The sequence below is a fragment of the Lynx rufus genome, unplaced genomic scaffold, assembly GCF_022079265.1.
Source record: "Lynx rufus isolate CCGP_SWC_20201006 ecotype Redwood Valley unplaced genomic scaffold, mLynRuf1.p SCAF_16, whole genome shotgun sequence".
Taxonomy (NCBI): Eukaryota; Metazoa; Chordata; class Mammalia; order Carnivora; family Felidae; genus Lynx; species Lynx rufus.
Genome location: NW_025814830.1, coordinates 5,925,937 through 5,943,399, shown reverse-complemented (window position 1 = coordinate 5,943,399; position 17,463 = coordinate 5,925,937). Strand labels below are relative to the sequence as shown.

General features: G+C 51.1%; 1 protein-coding gene across 5 annotated transcripts; it reads left to right on the top strand.

Moving 5' to 3' along the window:
- Positions 1 to 1,883: 1,883 nt before the first annotated feature.
- C5AR2 (complement C5a receptor 2) lies at positions 1,884 to 13,836 on the top strand. Of its 5 annotated transcripts, XM_047077752.1 has the most exons (4): positions 1,884 to 2,505; positions 2,997 to 3,187; positions 5,287 to 6,214; positions 12,041 to 13,836. In XM_047077752.1, exons 3-4 carry the CDS (start codon positions 6,083 to 6,085, stop codon positions 13,067 to 13,069), a joined length of 1,161 nt encoding a protein of 386 aa, XP_046933708.1. In that variant the 5' UTR covers positions 1,884 to 2,505; positions 2,997 to 3,187; positions 5,287 to 6,082; the 3' UTR covers positions 13,070 to 13,836. The 5 variants fall into 5 exon arrangements, with proteins under 5 accessions (XP_046933708.1, XP_046933709.1, XP_046933710.1 ...); XM_047077753.1 differs by lacking the exon at positions 2,997 to 3,187; XM_047077754.1 differs by lacking the exon at positions 5,287 to 6,214.
- The last annotated feature ends 3,627 nt before the right edge of the window (positions 13,837 to 17,463 follow it).

Sequence of the window (17,463 nt, the reverse complement as noted above, 5' to 3'; positions counted from 1 at the left end):
CAGCTGGGAGGGTGTGTGGCTCTTGATCTCAGAGTCGTGAATTTGCACCCCATGTTGGGGGTAGAACTTACATAAATAAATACATACACTTAAAAAAAAAAGAAATGGATGAAATAATAGTAATATATTTAAAAATTTTTTTTAACGTTTATTTATTTTTGAGACAGAGAGAGACAGAGCATGAACGGGGGGAGGGTCAGAGAGAGGGAGACACAGAATTCGAATCAAGCTCCAGGCCCTGAGCTGTCAGCACAGAGCCCAACGCGGGGCTCAAACTCACGGACCGTGAGCCGAAGCCGGCCGCTCAACCGACTGAGCCACCCAGGCGCCCCTATATTTTATAATTATATTAACAACAATGACATGAGTAGCATAGTAATGTTGAATATAATATATTCATGAACCTTATACAATTATGTATTATATGAATATCAATATGTTATATAGTAATTGTGTGTATATATATTTCAAAGATTTTATTTTAGTTATTTATTTTTTAAAATGTTTATTTATTTATTTATTTATTTATTTATTTTTAAATTTTTTTTCAACGTTTATTTATTTTTGGGACAGAGAGAGACAGAGCATGAACGGGGGAGGGGCAGAGAGAGAGGGAGACACAGAACCGGAAACAGGCTCCAGGCTCTGAGCCATCAGCCCAGAGCCTGACGCGGGGCTCGAACTCACGGACCGCGAGATCGTGACCTGGCTGAAGTCAGACGCTTAACCGACTGCGCCACCCAGGCGCCCCTATTTATTTATTTTTGAGGGGAGGGGCAGAGAGAGAGAGAGAGAGAGAGATGCCCAAGCAGACTCTGTGCTGTCAGCTCGAACTCATGAACCCATGAGATCATGACCGTAGCGGAAGTCAAGAGCCCGATGCTAACCGACTGAGCCACCCAGACGCCCCAAAGATTTTATTTTTAAGCAATCTCTACACCCAGCGTGGGGCTTGAGCTCACAACTTTGAGATCCTGACTGAGACAGCCAGGTGCCCCTATTAATAATTACATTTATAAGGGCGCCTGGGTGGCGCAGTCGGTTAAGCGTCCGACTTCAGCTCAGGTCACGATCTCGCGGTCCGTGAGTTCGAGCCCCGCGTCAGGCTCTGGGCTGATGGCTCAGAGCCTGGAGCCTGTTTCCGATTCTGTGTCTCCCTCTCTCTCTGCCCCTCGCCCGTTCATGCTCTGTCTCTCTCTGTCCCAAAAATAAATAAACGTTGAAAAAAAAATTTAAAAATAATTACATTTATAATCAAATAAAATCAAAATGTATAACTACGTTACATAATGTAGAACATATATAACACATATTAACATTATATGAATGTATATAATTGACATCAATGTATTATAGTGATAGTAATACTATCAATATATTTATTACATTGTTATATACAATGATATTTCATATATAAAATATATTCATGCAGTCAATACTGTATTTCGCCTAACAATATATCCAAGATATTGCTTTTATAATTTTTTCCCCCATTTCCCTCCTGTAACTGTGTGTTTAATTTGAGAGACAGAACGAGCAAGAGTAGAGGAGGGGCGGGGAGAGAGAGAGAGAGAGAGAGAGAGAGAGAATCTTAAGCAGGTTGTACGCTCAGTGTGGAGCCTCACGTGGGGCTTAATCCCACGACTCTGGGATCACGACCTGAGTCCAAATCAAGAGTCGGACACGCAACTCACCGAGCCACCCAGGCGCTCCCAACATATTTCTTTTCATTAATTTTTTAAAAATGTTTATTTATCCTTGAGACAATGCGAGAGGCAGAGTGCAAGCCTCGGAGGGGCAGACAGAGGGGAGACACAGAATCTGAAGCAGGTTCCAGGCTCTGAGCTGTCGGCACAGAGCCCGATGTGTGGCTCCAGCCCGTGAACTGTGGCATCATGACCTGAGCCAAAGTCAGATGCTTAACCCGCGGAGCCACCCAGGCGCCCCAACCGGCCTGTTTTTAAAAGATCGTCCCGTTCGGCACCTGGGTGGTTCGGTCGATCGAGCACCGGACTCTGGATTTGGGCTCGGATCATGAGCACGGCCAACCTTCCCCGGGGGTGGGGAGTCGGCTGCAGACGGCGAGGTCTTTCCCTCACTCTGATCTGGGAGGGAGACGTTGTCCCCAGAGCTGGCGCCCCGCAATGGTCTTCTGGAAACACTCGGAGGTCAACGCGTGGGATCCAGGTGGCTTCTCTGAGGTGGTGAGCCGCCCCGCCCAGGAGAAGGAAGTGGGCTGAAGGGCCGTTGCCACATCTGGGGTTTGGGGGGGATCTGCTGGCTCAACAAGTTCTGAGGAGGAAGTGGGGGTGAAAGAAAGTGGATGATTGGGTTTGGCTGAGCTGGCTGTGTCCGTCCCCCGCCCCCTGCCTACCACCGCCACCAAGTGCCCCGACACCCACCCACCTATTCGTCAGACCTGGCTCCCCCAGGTCCCCGGGGCAAAGCCTCCTCCCTGCACCTGTGCCGTGTGACCTCCCCGAACACCACACCTCTAACCCCCAGGTAGGTGCCGTTCCAGATCAGCAGGGTCTCATAGGAGCACAATGCGAGCCACGCGTGCGATCGTCCGTTTTCCAGCGGCCGGGCAAGAGGCAAGCAAAGCGAAGCAGAGGGAATCAGATACAATTAACTTGGGTGTTATTTATACTTTTAAACGTTTGTTTATGTGTTTTGAGAGAGAGAGACAGAGAGAGCGCGCGTGCGCTTGTGTGTGAGCGGGGGAGGGGCGGAGAGAGAGGGGGAGAGAGAATTCCGAGCAGGCTCTGTGCTGACAGCAAACTCGGGGCTCGATCCGGTGAACCGTGGGGTCGTGACCTGAGCCGAAATCAAGAGTCAGACACTTACCCGACTGAGCCACCCAGGCTCTGTACTTCTGGAGCTCTATGTGTCTAACGCGCCCAGGTTCTAGGGTGACATTCTACACTCCCGTGATTCATTTTTTTTTTTTAATTTTCTTTTTTTTTTTTTAACCTTTATTTATTTTCTTGGCACAGACAGCGGACGGGAGAGAGTCAGACGGCAGGCACAGAGTCGGAAACAGGCTGCGCGCGACGGGCACGGAGCCTTATGTGGGGCTCGAACTCACAGACCACGAGATTCGACCTGAGATACAGTCAGACGCTCAACCAACTGAGCCACCCAGGCGCCCCCACTCCCGTGATTCAAATAGTCTGTGACTAACACTGTAAGATCCCTTGGGTCAAATAGCCATTCACCCTTTCAGGCTTCTAGAATTTTGTTAGGGTGGGGGCACCTGGCCGGCTCAGTCGGTAGGGCGTGCGACTCTTGATCCCGGGGTTGCGGGTTCGAGCCCCAGGTTGGGGATAGAAATTACTTAAAAAATAGAAGCTTTAAAGAAAATAAGTGAATCTACAAAATGACCTTCGGGCGAACCCTGTGAAGTTGCCAAACTTCATTCCGTTGTGGGGTGAGGAGGTGTAATGGCTTATTGTTTATTATTTAAAAAAACTGTAAAATACAAGTCACGAAAAAAGTCACCATTAATGGCATTTAGTACATTCCCAGTGGGGTGCAGCTGTCACCACGATCTGGTTCCGGAACATTCCCGTCACCCCAAAAGACACCCCTCCCTGCCCCCCAGCTCCTGGCAACCACTTACCTGCTTTCTCGTCAGATATTTGTCGGAATACGACCTATTTGAACCCACAACATGGCAATTTCCTATGTCAACTTAACCTTTTTTTTTTTTTTAAGTTTATGTATTTTTGAGAGAGAGAGAGAGAGAGAGAGAGAGGCAGAAAGAGTGGGAGAGAGAGAGAATCCCAAGCAGGATCCCTGGCAGAGCTCGATGCGGGGCTCGGACTCCCAAACCGTGAGATCATGACCTGAGCTGAAATCAAGAGTCTGACGCTTCACCGACGGAGCCACCCAGGCCCCCCTCTCAACTGAACCTTCTAAAGTGTTCTCCTTCGGGGCGCCTGGGTGGCTCCGTCGGTTGGTTAAGCATCCGACTTCGGCTCAGGTCACGATCTCACGGTCCGTGAGTTCGAGCCCCGCGCCCGCGTCGGGCTCTGTGCTGATGGCTCGGAGCCTGGAGCCTGTTTCGGATTCTGTGTCTCCCTCTCTCTGCCCCTCCCCTGTTCGTGCTGTGTCTCTCTCTCTGTCAAAAATAAATAAAAACATTAAAAAAACTTTAAAGTGTTCTCCTTCTAGATTCCCTGTGTTGAGGGGCTGGGACTTGGCATCTCGTGGGATGGCTGTAAAGGAACCCCACCCCCTGATTGGCCCCTCACTTTTTATAAATCTGTCGTCCCCACCCCCTCATCCCTCGCCCCTGGCCTCTGCAGCCTGTAGAGACACTGTCCTCAACCCACAACATTCCCCAGGCCCCCAGCGCCAGGGACACCGGAAAACCCCGGCCTCCCAGAATCTGAGAAACGTGCACCCCGAGACTCAGGGGCTGAGTTTTATGAAGATCTAACGATTTGAGCAGTTTTAGCCCAATCTGTAAACTCCGGATGAGACTGAGGACGGACAGTCCCCGGGTCTTTTCGGACCAGGACGGGTTCCCATAGGGTGCGGGAGATGAAGGGGTCTCCCGGAGCAAGGCAGGGACGGAGGGGACAATTGTCTCCTCGGGAAGGTCTGGGGCCATGACAAGGTGTAGCCAAGACGCGGTCACCCAGGGAGGGGCCAGGAGACGCCCCAAGTCATTCGCGCAGTGAGTCCCATCCAGTTTGTTGACTCAGAACAACTTCCTCTAACAACATGATTTTACTCTCTACACAACAGCAAAAGAAACATTGTAAATACGTCCCCTCAGCCCCTGAAGCACACACAGAGAGAAGTACAAACACAGAAAACTGCTGAATAGGGGCTCTGGGATCGGAGAGTCACTTCCTCTTGCTAAGCCTGTGTTCTTTTTTTTTTTTTTTTTTTTGGTCATGTTTACTTACTTTTGAGAGAGAGAGAGAGACAGAGCGTGAGGGGGGTTGGAACAGGGAGAGAAAGAGACACAGAATCCGAAGCAGGCTCCAGGCTCCGAGCTGTCAGCCCAGAGCCCGACGCGGGGCTCGAACCCACGAACCGTGAGATCATGACCTGAGCCCAAGTCAGACGCTTAACCGACGGAGCCACCCGGGGGGCCCCAAAGCCTGCGTTCTTAAAATGTAAATTTTAAGAGTTTCTGTTACAGTCTTTTTGCTGTGGATTTAGCACAGGGGAAGCCACCTCCGACGTGCCGGGCACTGTCGGATTCGTATGTGTGTTTTAAATCTCTTTACCGTTTTTTTTGTTTTTTTTTTTTTTCCCTGCTTTCTGCAGAATGTCCACTGCACAGGAGAGGAAACTGAGGCTCAGAGAGGCGGAGACCCCCCCTCCCCCACCCAAACTCCTCAGCGGGGGACCTGAAATATGAGTCCTTCTGGTTCTCACGCCCACGTTCTCAGCCTCTGCGGCTGTCCTGGGAGGGAGGTTAAGGACCGTGCGGTCAACATCTTCCCATTCTAAAGATGGAAAACTGAGGCTCACAGGAGGGATAGGATTTGTTTGCGTTTTGTCGGCTCTGAGGCCTCAGGCCCTGTGTTTGGTGGCCTTGGGCTTTTTGTGGGGACCGTGACCCTGAGCCGTCTCCCTTACGCACGGAAGGCGGGAGACGTGTTTATCTGCCCTTAGGGCTCTGCGGAGGGAAGAGAGAGAGGGGCTGGGCACACGGTTGGAGGCTGGGAGGCAGGGAGAGGGCAGTGAGCGCTTGGTGAGGGTGACCTCAGAGGGTCCCAAGGGAGAGTGAGTCTAGGCCCAGATTCCCACCCCCCCCATCCCGCCCCCCCAGGTCTTGAAGGTCAAACCACACGCAGGTGTGGCTTCCAGGAATCGGTGACTGGTGACATTGATCCTGGGGTTGGTGACACGGGGTCAGCCCTCCACCCACCCGAGCCCTCTCCGGCCTCATGCGCTGCCCGGTAATTTGGGGATATGTGAGTCATGGGAAGAGTACAAGACAAACACACCCCGGGGAGTAGGACAAGGCCACTCCTGTTTTTCCTGGCTGTGGAGATCTGCTGGCGCCCGTGATTCGGCGGTGCCCGGCGGCATCCCGTGGGAGCCCTCGGCCAAGGGGATGGGCTTCCAGGAATCCCCCCCCGGCTGCCAGACGCCCGGAGAGACCTCAGACCTCCCGGGTCCCGGCTGTGAGCCCGGCTCGTGCTTCAAGTGGCATTGGGTCAAGATGAGGGTCCTCTTACAAGAGACGGTAAGAATGGAGGGAAGGGAGGAAGGGAGGCATCGCACCAGCTTGGCCTTTCAGACGAATGATTGTCAGAAGCTGGGAATCAGTCCTGGGACTTGAGAGATGGACCCCTCTCACCATTCCGTTGCGATTCCAGACCCTGGGAATTTACGCGGGCAGCCAGGCAGAAAAGCTTGGGGCAAAGGACCCACGTAGCCCTCCCACCCAGGTGGAGGTCAGTCTTCAACCTCCAGGATCTCGGGCAGTTTCTGGAGACCCCAGCAAATGGCAACGCGTCCCGTGACCTAGCCCTTCGACTCAGTCATCCCACTTCTTAAGACTTTGACTTTATTTTCATGTGTAACATACACACACAAAAGTGGGCACGTCAGAACCAGGAAACTCAGCGTTATCTCCACGAGCCGAGCTTGCACAGACAGTGAGCACCCCGGTCAAGAAATAGCACAATCCACGGGGCGCCTGGGTGTTTCAGTCAGTCGGTTAAGCGTCCGACTTCGGCTCAGGTCATGATCTCGCGGTCCGTGAGTTCGAGCCCCGCGTCGGGCTCTGTGCTGACAGCTCAGAGCCCGGAGCCTGTTTCAGACTCTGTGTCTCCTTCTTACTGACCCTCCCCCGTTCATGCTCTGTCTCTGTCTCAAAAATAAATAAACGTTAAAAAAAAAAATTTAAGAAATAGCACAGTCCAGGGGCGCCTGGGTGGCTCAGTCGGTTGAGCGTCAGAATCTCGATCTCGGCTCAGGCGGTGATTTCCCCGTTTGTGAGATCGAGCCCCGCGTTGGGCTCCTCGCTGAGCGTGAAGCTTGCTTAAGATTCTCTCTCCCCCTCTCTCTCTCTACCTCTCCCTGCTCTCAAGATTAAAAAAAAATTTTTTTAAGGTTTATTTATTTATTTGGAGACAGACAGAGACAACGTGAGCGGGGAAAGCGGCAGAGGGAGAAGGAGACAGAGAATCCCAAGCAGGTTTCGTGCGGTCAGCACAGAGCCCGATACGGGGCTCGAACTCACAAAAACGCAAGATCGTGACCTGAGCCGACACCAAGAGTCGGACGCTTCACCGACTGAGCTACCCAGACGCCCCTCAACATACATAAATATTAAAAATAAAAAAAGGAATAGCACAACCCTGGTCCCAAAGTGCCCTCCTGTTCCCCCAGTCACTAACCCCCCCAGAGAATTCTTCTGCTCGTTTTTGTTTTTTTTCTTTTTCTTTCTTTTTTTTTTTTTTTTAAATTTTTAACGTTTATTTACTTTTGAGACAGAGAGAGACAGAGCATGAACGGGGGAGGGTCAGAGAGAGAGAGGGAGACACAGAATCTGAAACGGGCTCCAGGCTCTGAGCCGTCAGCACAGAGCCCGACGCGGGGCTCGAACTCACGGACCGCGAGATCGTGACCTGCGCCGAAGTCGGACGCTTAACCGACTGACTGAGCCACCCAGGCGCCTCTCTTCTGCTCGTTTTTGAACTTGATGAGAATGATACTACTCAGTCAACCCTCCTGCGTGTCTGTCTGGATCTCTCCCCTCAGCAGTGTATATATGAGATCTACCACCTTCGCGTGTGTGGTTTGCTTATTCTCATTGTTGTAGAACATTCCACCGCAGGAATGTACCCTGCTCTGTTTATTCGTTCCCCTGTGGGTGACTATTTGGGTGGTTTCCCAACAAGGGCTGCTGTGAAAGTGACTCTTCTGGCAAAGGTCTTTTGATGAGCATATGTATGCTTCTCTGGGAGGTGGCGGTGAGGTATCCCATGTTGGGTTCAAGTCCATTCTGCTCCACGGTTCCCCCGGGCCCCAGGGGTTCCAACACGACAGGCTGATTTACAGACACACGTGTGCCGAGAGCACTCACACGGGTGCTTGGGATCTCAAGGAACCGAAAGAAGCCGAAGTCACCCGTTTGTTTCTCGGTGCCTCAGTTTCCCTCTTCATTCTTTTACTCGCCAAACATCCCCTAAGCACCTGCTGCGGGCCGGGTGCCCTTCTAGATGCCGGGGACACAGTAGAGCCAGAAGTAGCCAACAGTTTGGGAAATAGGGCATAACAATGGCACGTACCTCATAGCGTTGTCTTAAGGGTTATGCCTGGTACATAGTAGGTGCTCAATAAATGTCATCTGCTCTCTTCATTGTTGTAAAGCAATAATAATAGTTATTTTGGTAATTATGTTTTACATGTAGATATAGTTATATGAATATAGTTTATTGCACAAAAGGTGATAAAATAATTAAGCTGCCCGTGACCATCATTAAAACTGTCCTTTATTGGGGCGCCTGGATGGCTCCGTCGGTGAAGCGTCCGACTCTTGGTTTCAGCTCAGGTCATGATCTCGCGGCTTTGCTGGTAGCGCAGAGCCCGCTTTTGATTCTTTCTCTTTCTCTCTGCCCCTCCCCTGCTCACGCTGTCTCTCTCTCAAATAAACTTAAAAAAAATTTTTTTTTCAACGTCCTTTATTTAGTCTAAGGCTGGTTAATGAGCACGACCCATCCAGCCAGGGGGCCGATTCTGAACCGTAAGAAAAGGGTGGATGTGTGTGCAGATAGGGAAACAGATCGAAAACACGTCGCGTGGAAAGGGCTAAGAGATGACCCAGGGGGTGCTGGAATGTTCCATCCCTGTCTGACATCTGAAAAGGGAAATACCACAGACTGGTTGAGCTGCCAACACGCGGAATGCTTTCCAGACTTTAACCAGTAAAAGCTGGGCAGGGCGGGGGTCTTAGGGTGGGAGAGAGGGTACGTGTAGCAGCAGCTGACACATGTCACGTGCTCACTGTGGACCAGGCACTGGGTTCGGCTTGTCGCCCCGATTCACTTACTGAATGCTCGCGACACCTCTAAGGGAGGGATATCATTATCCTCGTATCACAGACGGGGAAGCTGAGGAACAGAGAGGTTCAGTGACCCGCCCAAGGCCACACGGCTGGTGAGGGTTTGAATTTAAATTTTTTTTAAATTTTTTTTTTTTTTTTTTTGAGACAGAGAGAGACAGAGCATGAGCAGGGGAGGGGCAGAGAGAGAGGGAGACACAGAATCGGAAGCAGGCTCCAGGCTCCGAGCCATCAGCACAGAGCCCGACGCGGGGCTCGAATCCACGGACAGCAAGATCATAACCTGAACCGGGGTCGGATGCTTAACCGACTGAGCCACCCAGGCGCCCCTGAATTTTTAAAGCCTACACACACACACACACACACACACACACACACACACATACAAAGTGGCCAGGCCTCTTAGCAGCTAGTTGGCAGCTAGTTGGCGGGGTGGAGGGGGCAGAAGGTGTCCCAACTTCCCCTCTTCTCTTCCTGTTGTGTCAATGCCAGATAGAGCTCTGGGTAGGGCCAACCAGCCCATGAAGAGTCAGCAGACAGCCACAGGGTCAGGTCTGACATTGTGGGGGATCGTCTACGGTCTACCTGAGCCCTTTGTCTGTGCCACGTGATTTACACACACCAACTCCTCAAGGCCTCCTTCCCCTCCGCCCCAAACCGATGAGGTAGGTCCACCTCCGTGACTCATTTCTCAGATGAGGAAACCGAGAGAGAGCCAACTGAAACTCAGTTACAGAGCCCGGGTCTGCTCCGGGCCACGGGCTGTCCTGCCTTCTGAATCTAAGATTTCGGGGTGAATATATTCCAGGGCCCGGAGGTCCGGGGTGGGGCCAACCCAGTTCAAAACTCGGCTCTGTTACTTGTTTAGCTGGATGGTCTTAGGGAGGTTATTTCTCTGTGCCTGTTTTCTCGTCTGCAGAATGGGTGCAATAGCAGTGTTAGAATCAGAGGGTTGTTATAGGGATCGAATGATTCACTGTGCCTTGAACGTGACCGGCCATGTTCTCACCTCAGGGCCTTTGCACTGGCTGTTCCCTCTGCCTGGAACTCTCTTCTCTCAGATCCCCACACGGCTCATCCCTCTCGCCTCCTTTATGGCTTTGTTCAAATGTCACCTTCTCAGAGAGGCCGTCTTTGACCACTTATTTAAAATTCCCTGTGTGATTTTTCTTTTTCTTTTTTTTTTTTTTTGCCATAGCATTTATCACCTTCTAAGATACTGTATTTTGCTTCTTTTTTTTTTAATTTTTTTTAACGTTTATTTATTTTTGAGACAGAGAGAGACAGAGCATGAACGGGGGAGGGGCAGAGAGAGAGAGGGAGACACAGAATCGGAAGCAGGCTCCAGGCTCCGAGCCATCAGCCCAGAGCCCGACGCGGGGCTTGAACTCACGGACCGTGAGATCGTGACCTGAGCTGAAGTCAGACACTTAACTGGCTGAGCCACCCAGGCGCCCCTCTTTTCTTTTTTTTAATTGTTTAATGTTTATTTCTTTTTGAGAGACAGAGACACAGAGCATGAGTGGGGGAGGGACAGAGAGAGAGGGAGACACAGAACCGGAAGCAGGCTCCAGGCTCCGAGCCATCAGCCCAGAGCCCGACGCGGGGCTCGAACCCACGGACCGCGAGATCGTGACCTGGCTGAAGTCGGACGCTTAACCGACTGAGCCACCCAGGCGCCCCTGTATTTTGCTTCTTTATTCCTTGTGTGACTTATTCCTTCCTCGTCTGCCTCCATCCACCTAGAATGTCACCCCGTTGTGTATTCAGTGCCTGGAACAGACAGGGTACTCAGGTGCTAACTTGAATGAATGAATGAATGAATGAATCTCCTAATGGAGAATTCGAGATTTTATTTTTCCTGTTTTCCTGACACTATCATGACTTTACAAAATTGCTTTTAGTAGGGGGCATCTGGGTGGCTCAGTCGGTTGAGCGTCTGACTTCGGCTCAGGTCACGGTCTCGCGGTTCGTGAGTTCGAGCCCCGCGTCGGGCTCACTGCTGTCAGCGCGGAGCCTGCTTCGGATCCTCTGTCCCCCTCTCTCTCTGCCCCTCCCCTGCTTCCTCTCTCCCTCAAAAAATAAATAAGACACATTTTTTAAAAATTTTATTTATTTTTGAGACAGAGAGAGACAGAGTATGAGTGGGGGAAGGGCAGAGAGAGAGGGAGACACCGAATCCGAAGCAGGCTCCAGGCTCTGAGCTGTCAGCACAGAACCTGACGCGGGGCTTGAACCCATGAACCGCGAGATCATGACCTGAGCTGATGTCGGACACTCAACCGACTGAGCCCCCCCAGGCGCCCCCATAGAGGACATTTCCATGAACACACAGCGCTGCTCTGGAAATTCCAAATATTAATTGGCTAGGGTCCTACTATAATATTTGGGGATTCCAAAAATTTTATCACGATAATTTTTTTATATAAAAATATTTTTTTAATGTTTATTTATTTTTGAGAGACAGAGGCAGAGCACGAGCGGGGGAGGGGCGGAGAGAGAGAAAGAGAGGGAGACACAGAATCCCAAGCAGGCTCCAGGCTCCGAGCTGTCCGCACGCAGCCCCACGCTGGGCTCGAACTCACGAACCATGAGATCACGACCTGAGCTGAGATCAAGAGTCTGTCGGTTCACCCCCTAGGCCACCCAGGCGCCCCGATCGTGATCATGTCGAGACACTGTAGCGTTCCGGAATTCCCAGATGCTAAGAGGCCTGGGTTCTAACACTGCGACATTCTAGAATTCCCGCATGCTCTGCAGCTAGTTCTGGAATTCCAGGATTCCAACGGGGGGGGGGGGGCGGGCATGCTGACGTGGCATCGTCCTCGAAGTCCAAGTCGCTCCCCAGCTAGTCGCAAGACCGGAACGCGCTGCAGTTCGGAGGCCGTCACAGCGTCTAGTCTCCAAGCCGCTAATGGGGCTCCCACCCCCTAGGATTCGGGGGACCCGAGGGGGGTGGGGGCTTCCTCCTCACTTTCCACGCCTTTCTCCCCGGTTCAGGTGTCTGGGGGCTGGATGGAGAACACGTCGGTCAGCTACGAGTATGGGGATTACGACGGGATTCCGGACCTCCCCGTGGACTGCATGGACGGCACCTGTGTCTCCAGCGACCCGCTGGGCGCCGCCCCGTTCCTGGTCTACGGGGCGGTCTTCCTGCTGGGCGTGCCGGGCAATGCCGTGGTGGCCTGGGTGTCCAGGAAAGAGGCCCGCCACCGGGTCGGTGCCAGCTGGTTCCTCCACCTGGCCGTGGCGGATCTGCTGTGCTGTTTGTCGCTCCCCATGCTGGCGGTGCCCCTCGCCCGCGGGGGCCACTGGCCGTACGGGGCGGTGGGCTGTCGGGCCCTGTCCTCGGCCATCCTGCTGTCTATGTACGCCAGCGTGCTCCTCCTGGCCGCTCTCAGCGCGGACCTCTGCCTGCTGGCCCTCAGGCCCGGCTGGGGGGCCGCCGCGGGGCGGGCTCGTAGGGTGCAGGCAGCCCGCGCGGTCGCCTGGACGGTGGCCCTGTTGCTCACCGTGCCTTCGGCCATCTATCGCCGGCTGCACCAGGAGCATTTCCCTCGACGCCTGGAATGTGTAGTGGACTATGGTGGGTCCGCCGCGGTCGAGAACACCGTGACCGCCACCCGCTTCGTCTTCGGCTTCCTGGGCCCCCTGGCGGTCGTGGCCGGCTGCCACGGTGCCCTCCTGTGCCACGCGGCCCGACGCCGCTGGCCGCTGGGCACGGCTGTCGTGGTGGGCTTCTTTGTGTGCTGGGCCCCCTACCACGTGCTGGGGCTGGTGCTCACCGTGGCCGCCCCGCACTCCGCGCTCCTGGCCCGGGCCCTGCGGGCCGAACCCCTGGTCACCGGCCTGGCTCTGGCTCACAGCTGCCTCAACCCCATGCTCTTCCTGTATTTCGGGAGGACGCAACTGCGCAGGTCACTGCCGGCCGCGTGTCACTGGGCCCTGAAGGAGTCGCAGAGCAAGGATGAAAGCGTGGTCAGCAAGAACTCCACCAGCCACGACCTCGTGTCGGAGATGGAGGTGTAGGCTAGAAGGAAACTGGTTTGTGTTCTTCTGTCCGATTTTGCAAAGCTGGCTTCAGGCACGGCTGGATCCAGGGGCTCAATGATATCATCACTGACTTCTCTATCCATTCAACATCCTTTCATTATGCACCTGCTGTGTGTAAGGCCCTATTATAGGCACTGAGGAAGTGGCAGTGACCAAAACAGACACAGACCCCTGCCCTCGGGGAGCTGGCATTCTAGTGGACGAAGACCGACAGAAAGCAAGACAATATTCTCGTGGACGAAGACCGACAGAAAGCAAAGGAAAAGTGAATATGGAATACATCAAGTGGTGATAAGTGTTAAGAAATCTAAAGGGGACGAAAAGGGCTGAGTGAGGCAGGGATATAGATCAGTCAGGCAAGGCTCATCGGGTAAGGTGATATTTTAGCCGAGACCCGAGGAAGGGAGGGAGAGGTCATGCTTAAAGTATGTTAAACACGGGGCTCAGCAAGTACAAAGGCCCTGAGGCACAATGTGCTTGGCATATTCCAGGAAGAGTGAAAAGGCCAGTGTGGAGGGAGCAAGAGGGAAAGTGGGGTGAGAAAGGGAGAGAGATAGTGGGGGGCCAGATTTGAAAGCCTCTCAGGCCATAGCAAGTGTCTGGAGATCCATGGGAGTGTTCTGAGCTACTCTTATCAGTTAAAATACGCAAGACCCAGTAAATTTGAGTTTCAGGTAAATAACAAGGAAAAGGTTTAATAATTTTTTTATTTTAATATTTTATTTATTCTTGAGAGAGAGAGAGAGAGAGAGAGAGAGAGAGAGAGAGAGAGAGAATGAGTGAAGGAGGGGCAGAGCAAGAGAGGGACACAGAATCCAAAGCAGGCTCCAAGCTCTGAGCTGTCAGCACAGAGCCCGACGTGGGGCTCGAACTCACAAGCCATGAGATCATGACCTGAGCCGAAACCAAGAGCCAGATCCTCGACCGACTGGGCCACCCAGGCATCCCTGTAATTTTTTTTTTTTTTCTAATCTACATCAGGCGACCCTTTTCTGAGCAGAAAGAGGTCTTGATCTGACTTAGATTTTAATAGGGTCCTTCTAGTTGCTGGTGGAGACGAGTCTATGGGGGTGGGGGGAAGGGACACGAGGAGCCATTGCAACAGCAAAGAGACTACTGCAATCGTCTGAGCAAAAAGTGATGGTGACTCGAGTCAGGGTAAGAGCAGAGGTAGTGAGAAGGTGACAGATTACGGGTGTATTTTGAAGGAAAGCCTACGTCCTCGCTCCTTAGCTTGGTATTTGAGGCTTCTCTCCACTACTGGACACGTTTATATTCTAGTATATTCTTGTAGCAGACAGAATAATGGCCCCTAATGAGGTCCACATCCTAATCCCCTGAGCCTGTGACTATGTGACCTACCGTGGCAAAGGGAACTTTGAAGATGTGATTAAGGATCTTGGGGGTGGGGAGAGTATCTTAGATGATCTGCATGGGCCCAAGGGAATCACAAGGGTCCTTATCAGTCAGAGTCAGTGGCAGATGTAACAACAGAAGCAGATGTGAGCGACTGGAGACAGAATGCGGCCCCAGAAGGGGCTTACCGACACCTTGATTTGAGACTTCCGACCCCCAAAACTTACAGAATAAATTTGCATTGTTTTAAGTCACTACGTTTGTGGTTACTTCTTAATTGGCAGCCACAGGAAACTCACACGGATCCTCTGAGCTGGATTAGTTCATGCTTCTGGGCCGTTTCCCCAAGCTGGTGCCGTTGCCCAGAATGCCCTTTGGATCTGTGCTGCCCAATCTTACTCAAATTCAAATGAATTCAAATGCAACATTTAGTTTCTCAGTTGCACCAGCTTCGATAGATAGCCACGTGTCGCTGGTGGCTACCATACCGGGTCGTGCAGATATAGAACCCTTCCACCACTGCAGAAAGTTCTATTGGGAAGGGCCCCTGGAGAATCTCACCTGCTCACATCTTTTACGTCACATAGTAGTGGCACCTGGATATAGAGTCTTTACTCCAGAACAGCATCTTACACATAGTTTCTCCTTTAGGGTAATTCCATCAACAACACAGGGAAGGAACGAGAGATGCTTCATTTTATAAGATGAGGCTCAGGGAGCGGAGGTCGTTTGCCCAACGTCACATGGCAAGGAAATTACAGAGCTGAGATTTGACCACACATTCCCTTGACTCCAGTGCCCATGCTCAGAAATTTTCCTTCAAATGACACTCTCTCTGGGGAACCCTCTCTGATCCATTCCCCTCCAAAGGAGGGCGTAGTGTTCTCTTCTCTGACTTGAGTTTCTAGAACAAAGTTCTCAGATAAACCATCAATTCCCCACAGGCAACCAGTGCGCTATTTTTATTCCTGTCTCTCCTCCCCCCATCCCAGGTCTTAGAAACATCAAAACAATCTTTGTCTACACCCTGTTTTCCAACTAGACCGTGAGCTCCTCAATGCGATGAGGTTCTCTTTCTTGCTATCTTTTTTCTCTATCTGCTACAGGGATACATAGTAGGTCCTCAACAGTACATATTTTAATCCTGGCGTTTCATTCAGAATTGACATGCATGAGTTATTAAGACCAATATTCCCTCGTAGAATGAATTATGTCCTGAGACAATTTATAGAGCGTCATGAAAAGTCAGGGGAAACCCTGCTGTCAGTCCACTGGGGCCAGGTGCCATTTAGGAGAGCTTTTCTTTGGTATGTTTATCAAAAGACTTTTGTGGCTTTTGAAATTTATTGTCATTTATTACTGCATCAGCCTTACTTTTTTTTGAAAGAAGAATAAACTTCATGTAAGCCTTCAAAGGTATTTCTGTGAAACCGGGTCGTTAAAAGTAATCTTGCTTTTTGTTTGTTTTAACTTCCCCTTTTCTGTTCTTAATTTTGTTCCTTCTTGGAACGTGTTGATTTCCTTGTTTCTGATGGGCCGGGTCCCAATAGAACAAGTTTCAAGTTTTCTACTCCTTCCTAATGTTGGTAGTTTGTGACTTACATGTTGACTTTGTATTTTTACTCCCTCCCATTTTTCTTTAAAAATAAATTGTTCGCTTTTGCAAATTTCAAGAAGTGCTTAGTCAGTTTCTTCCCCTTCTTTTGATAATGACAGATGAAGGGGCCTCTCTGTGTTCACATTGTTTTCCGAAGGTTTGTATTTGTTAATGACATCCACCTTGGTGTCCAACCCGTAACTGACTAATTCACTCACAGTGAAACTCTGGGGTTTTCTCTCTGAGCCCTCCCCTCCTATTTTCCTGATCTCAGTTGATGGCAACTCCATATTTGCAGGCACTCAAGCCAAAAACGTTGGAGTCATCCTTGACGCCTTGTTCTACCTTAAGATATCCACAGAATGCGATTACTTCTTGCCATCTTCTCTGCCATCATCCTGGTCCGCAATCTCTCCCTTGATTGTATCAGTGGCCTGCCCGGTCCTCTTTCCTTATCTGGGTACCCTGTAGTCTGTTTCTCACACACTGAGCCAGAGGATTCAATTAAAATCTAAGTCAGATCATGCCTCAGGTCCCTCCTCTGCTCAAACTCCTCCCATGGCTCCCATCTCACTCAGATGAGAAGCCAAAATCCTCACCAGAGTGTATCTGATCTATCTGCCTTCTTTCCTCACCTCATCCCTGCTATTTCCCCCTCCACACGGGCCTGCTTGCTGACCTTGGAACGACCAGTTTTGTTGCCATGGAAGTCTCTGCGGTTTCTATTTCCTTTACCTCCGGGGGCTCGGTGGCTTGCTGCCTCACGTATTTCGACTCTCTGCTCAAATGCTGCTTCCTTGGAGCTGTCCTCTTTGATCATGCTACTTAAAATGATAACACTCCTTGCTCCTTTTCTGCTTTGTTTTTCTCCAAAGAGCGTGACAGTGCTTCTTGGCAATTCTTTTCACTTATGTGTCTGTTTCCCCTACTAAAACCAGAGTTCCGGGGGAGGAGGGACTTTATCTGTCTCGTCCGCTGCTGTATGCTCAGTGCCTAGAACTGGGTCTAGAACCGAAGGCCGTAGCTTCTCAATGGCAGTATCATCTTAAGGAAAAAGGGGAATGGCAGGAGAATACAATAAAAATGAAAGCTCTAACATTTATTCAATGCCTACTATGTACAGTAGGAAAAAAAACCCAATGTATTACCTTATGTATGTATACACTTTCGCTTACTTTCCCCAACGGTCTTGAAAAGGAGATATTATCCTCATGTTATAAATAGGGAAACTGAGGCTCAGACCCGCAATGACTGGGGCACCTAGGACTAGTCAACAAACATTTACCGACTCTCTGATCCTTGTGGTGGACGCTGGAGGACATGGGACCTCCACGGCTGGAACGGCCCCTGCCTTCAAGAGGCTGGGGAGTGGAGCTGAATTATTTATTAGTGAATTGCTAGGGTGAATTTTGCGTTA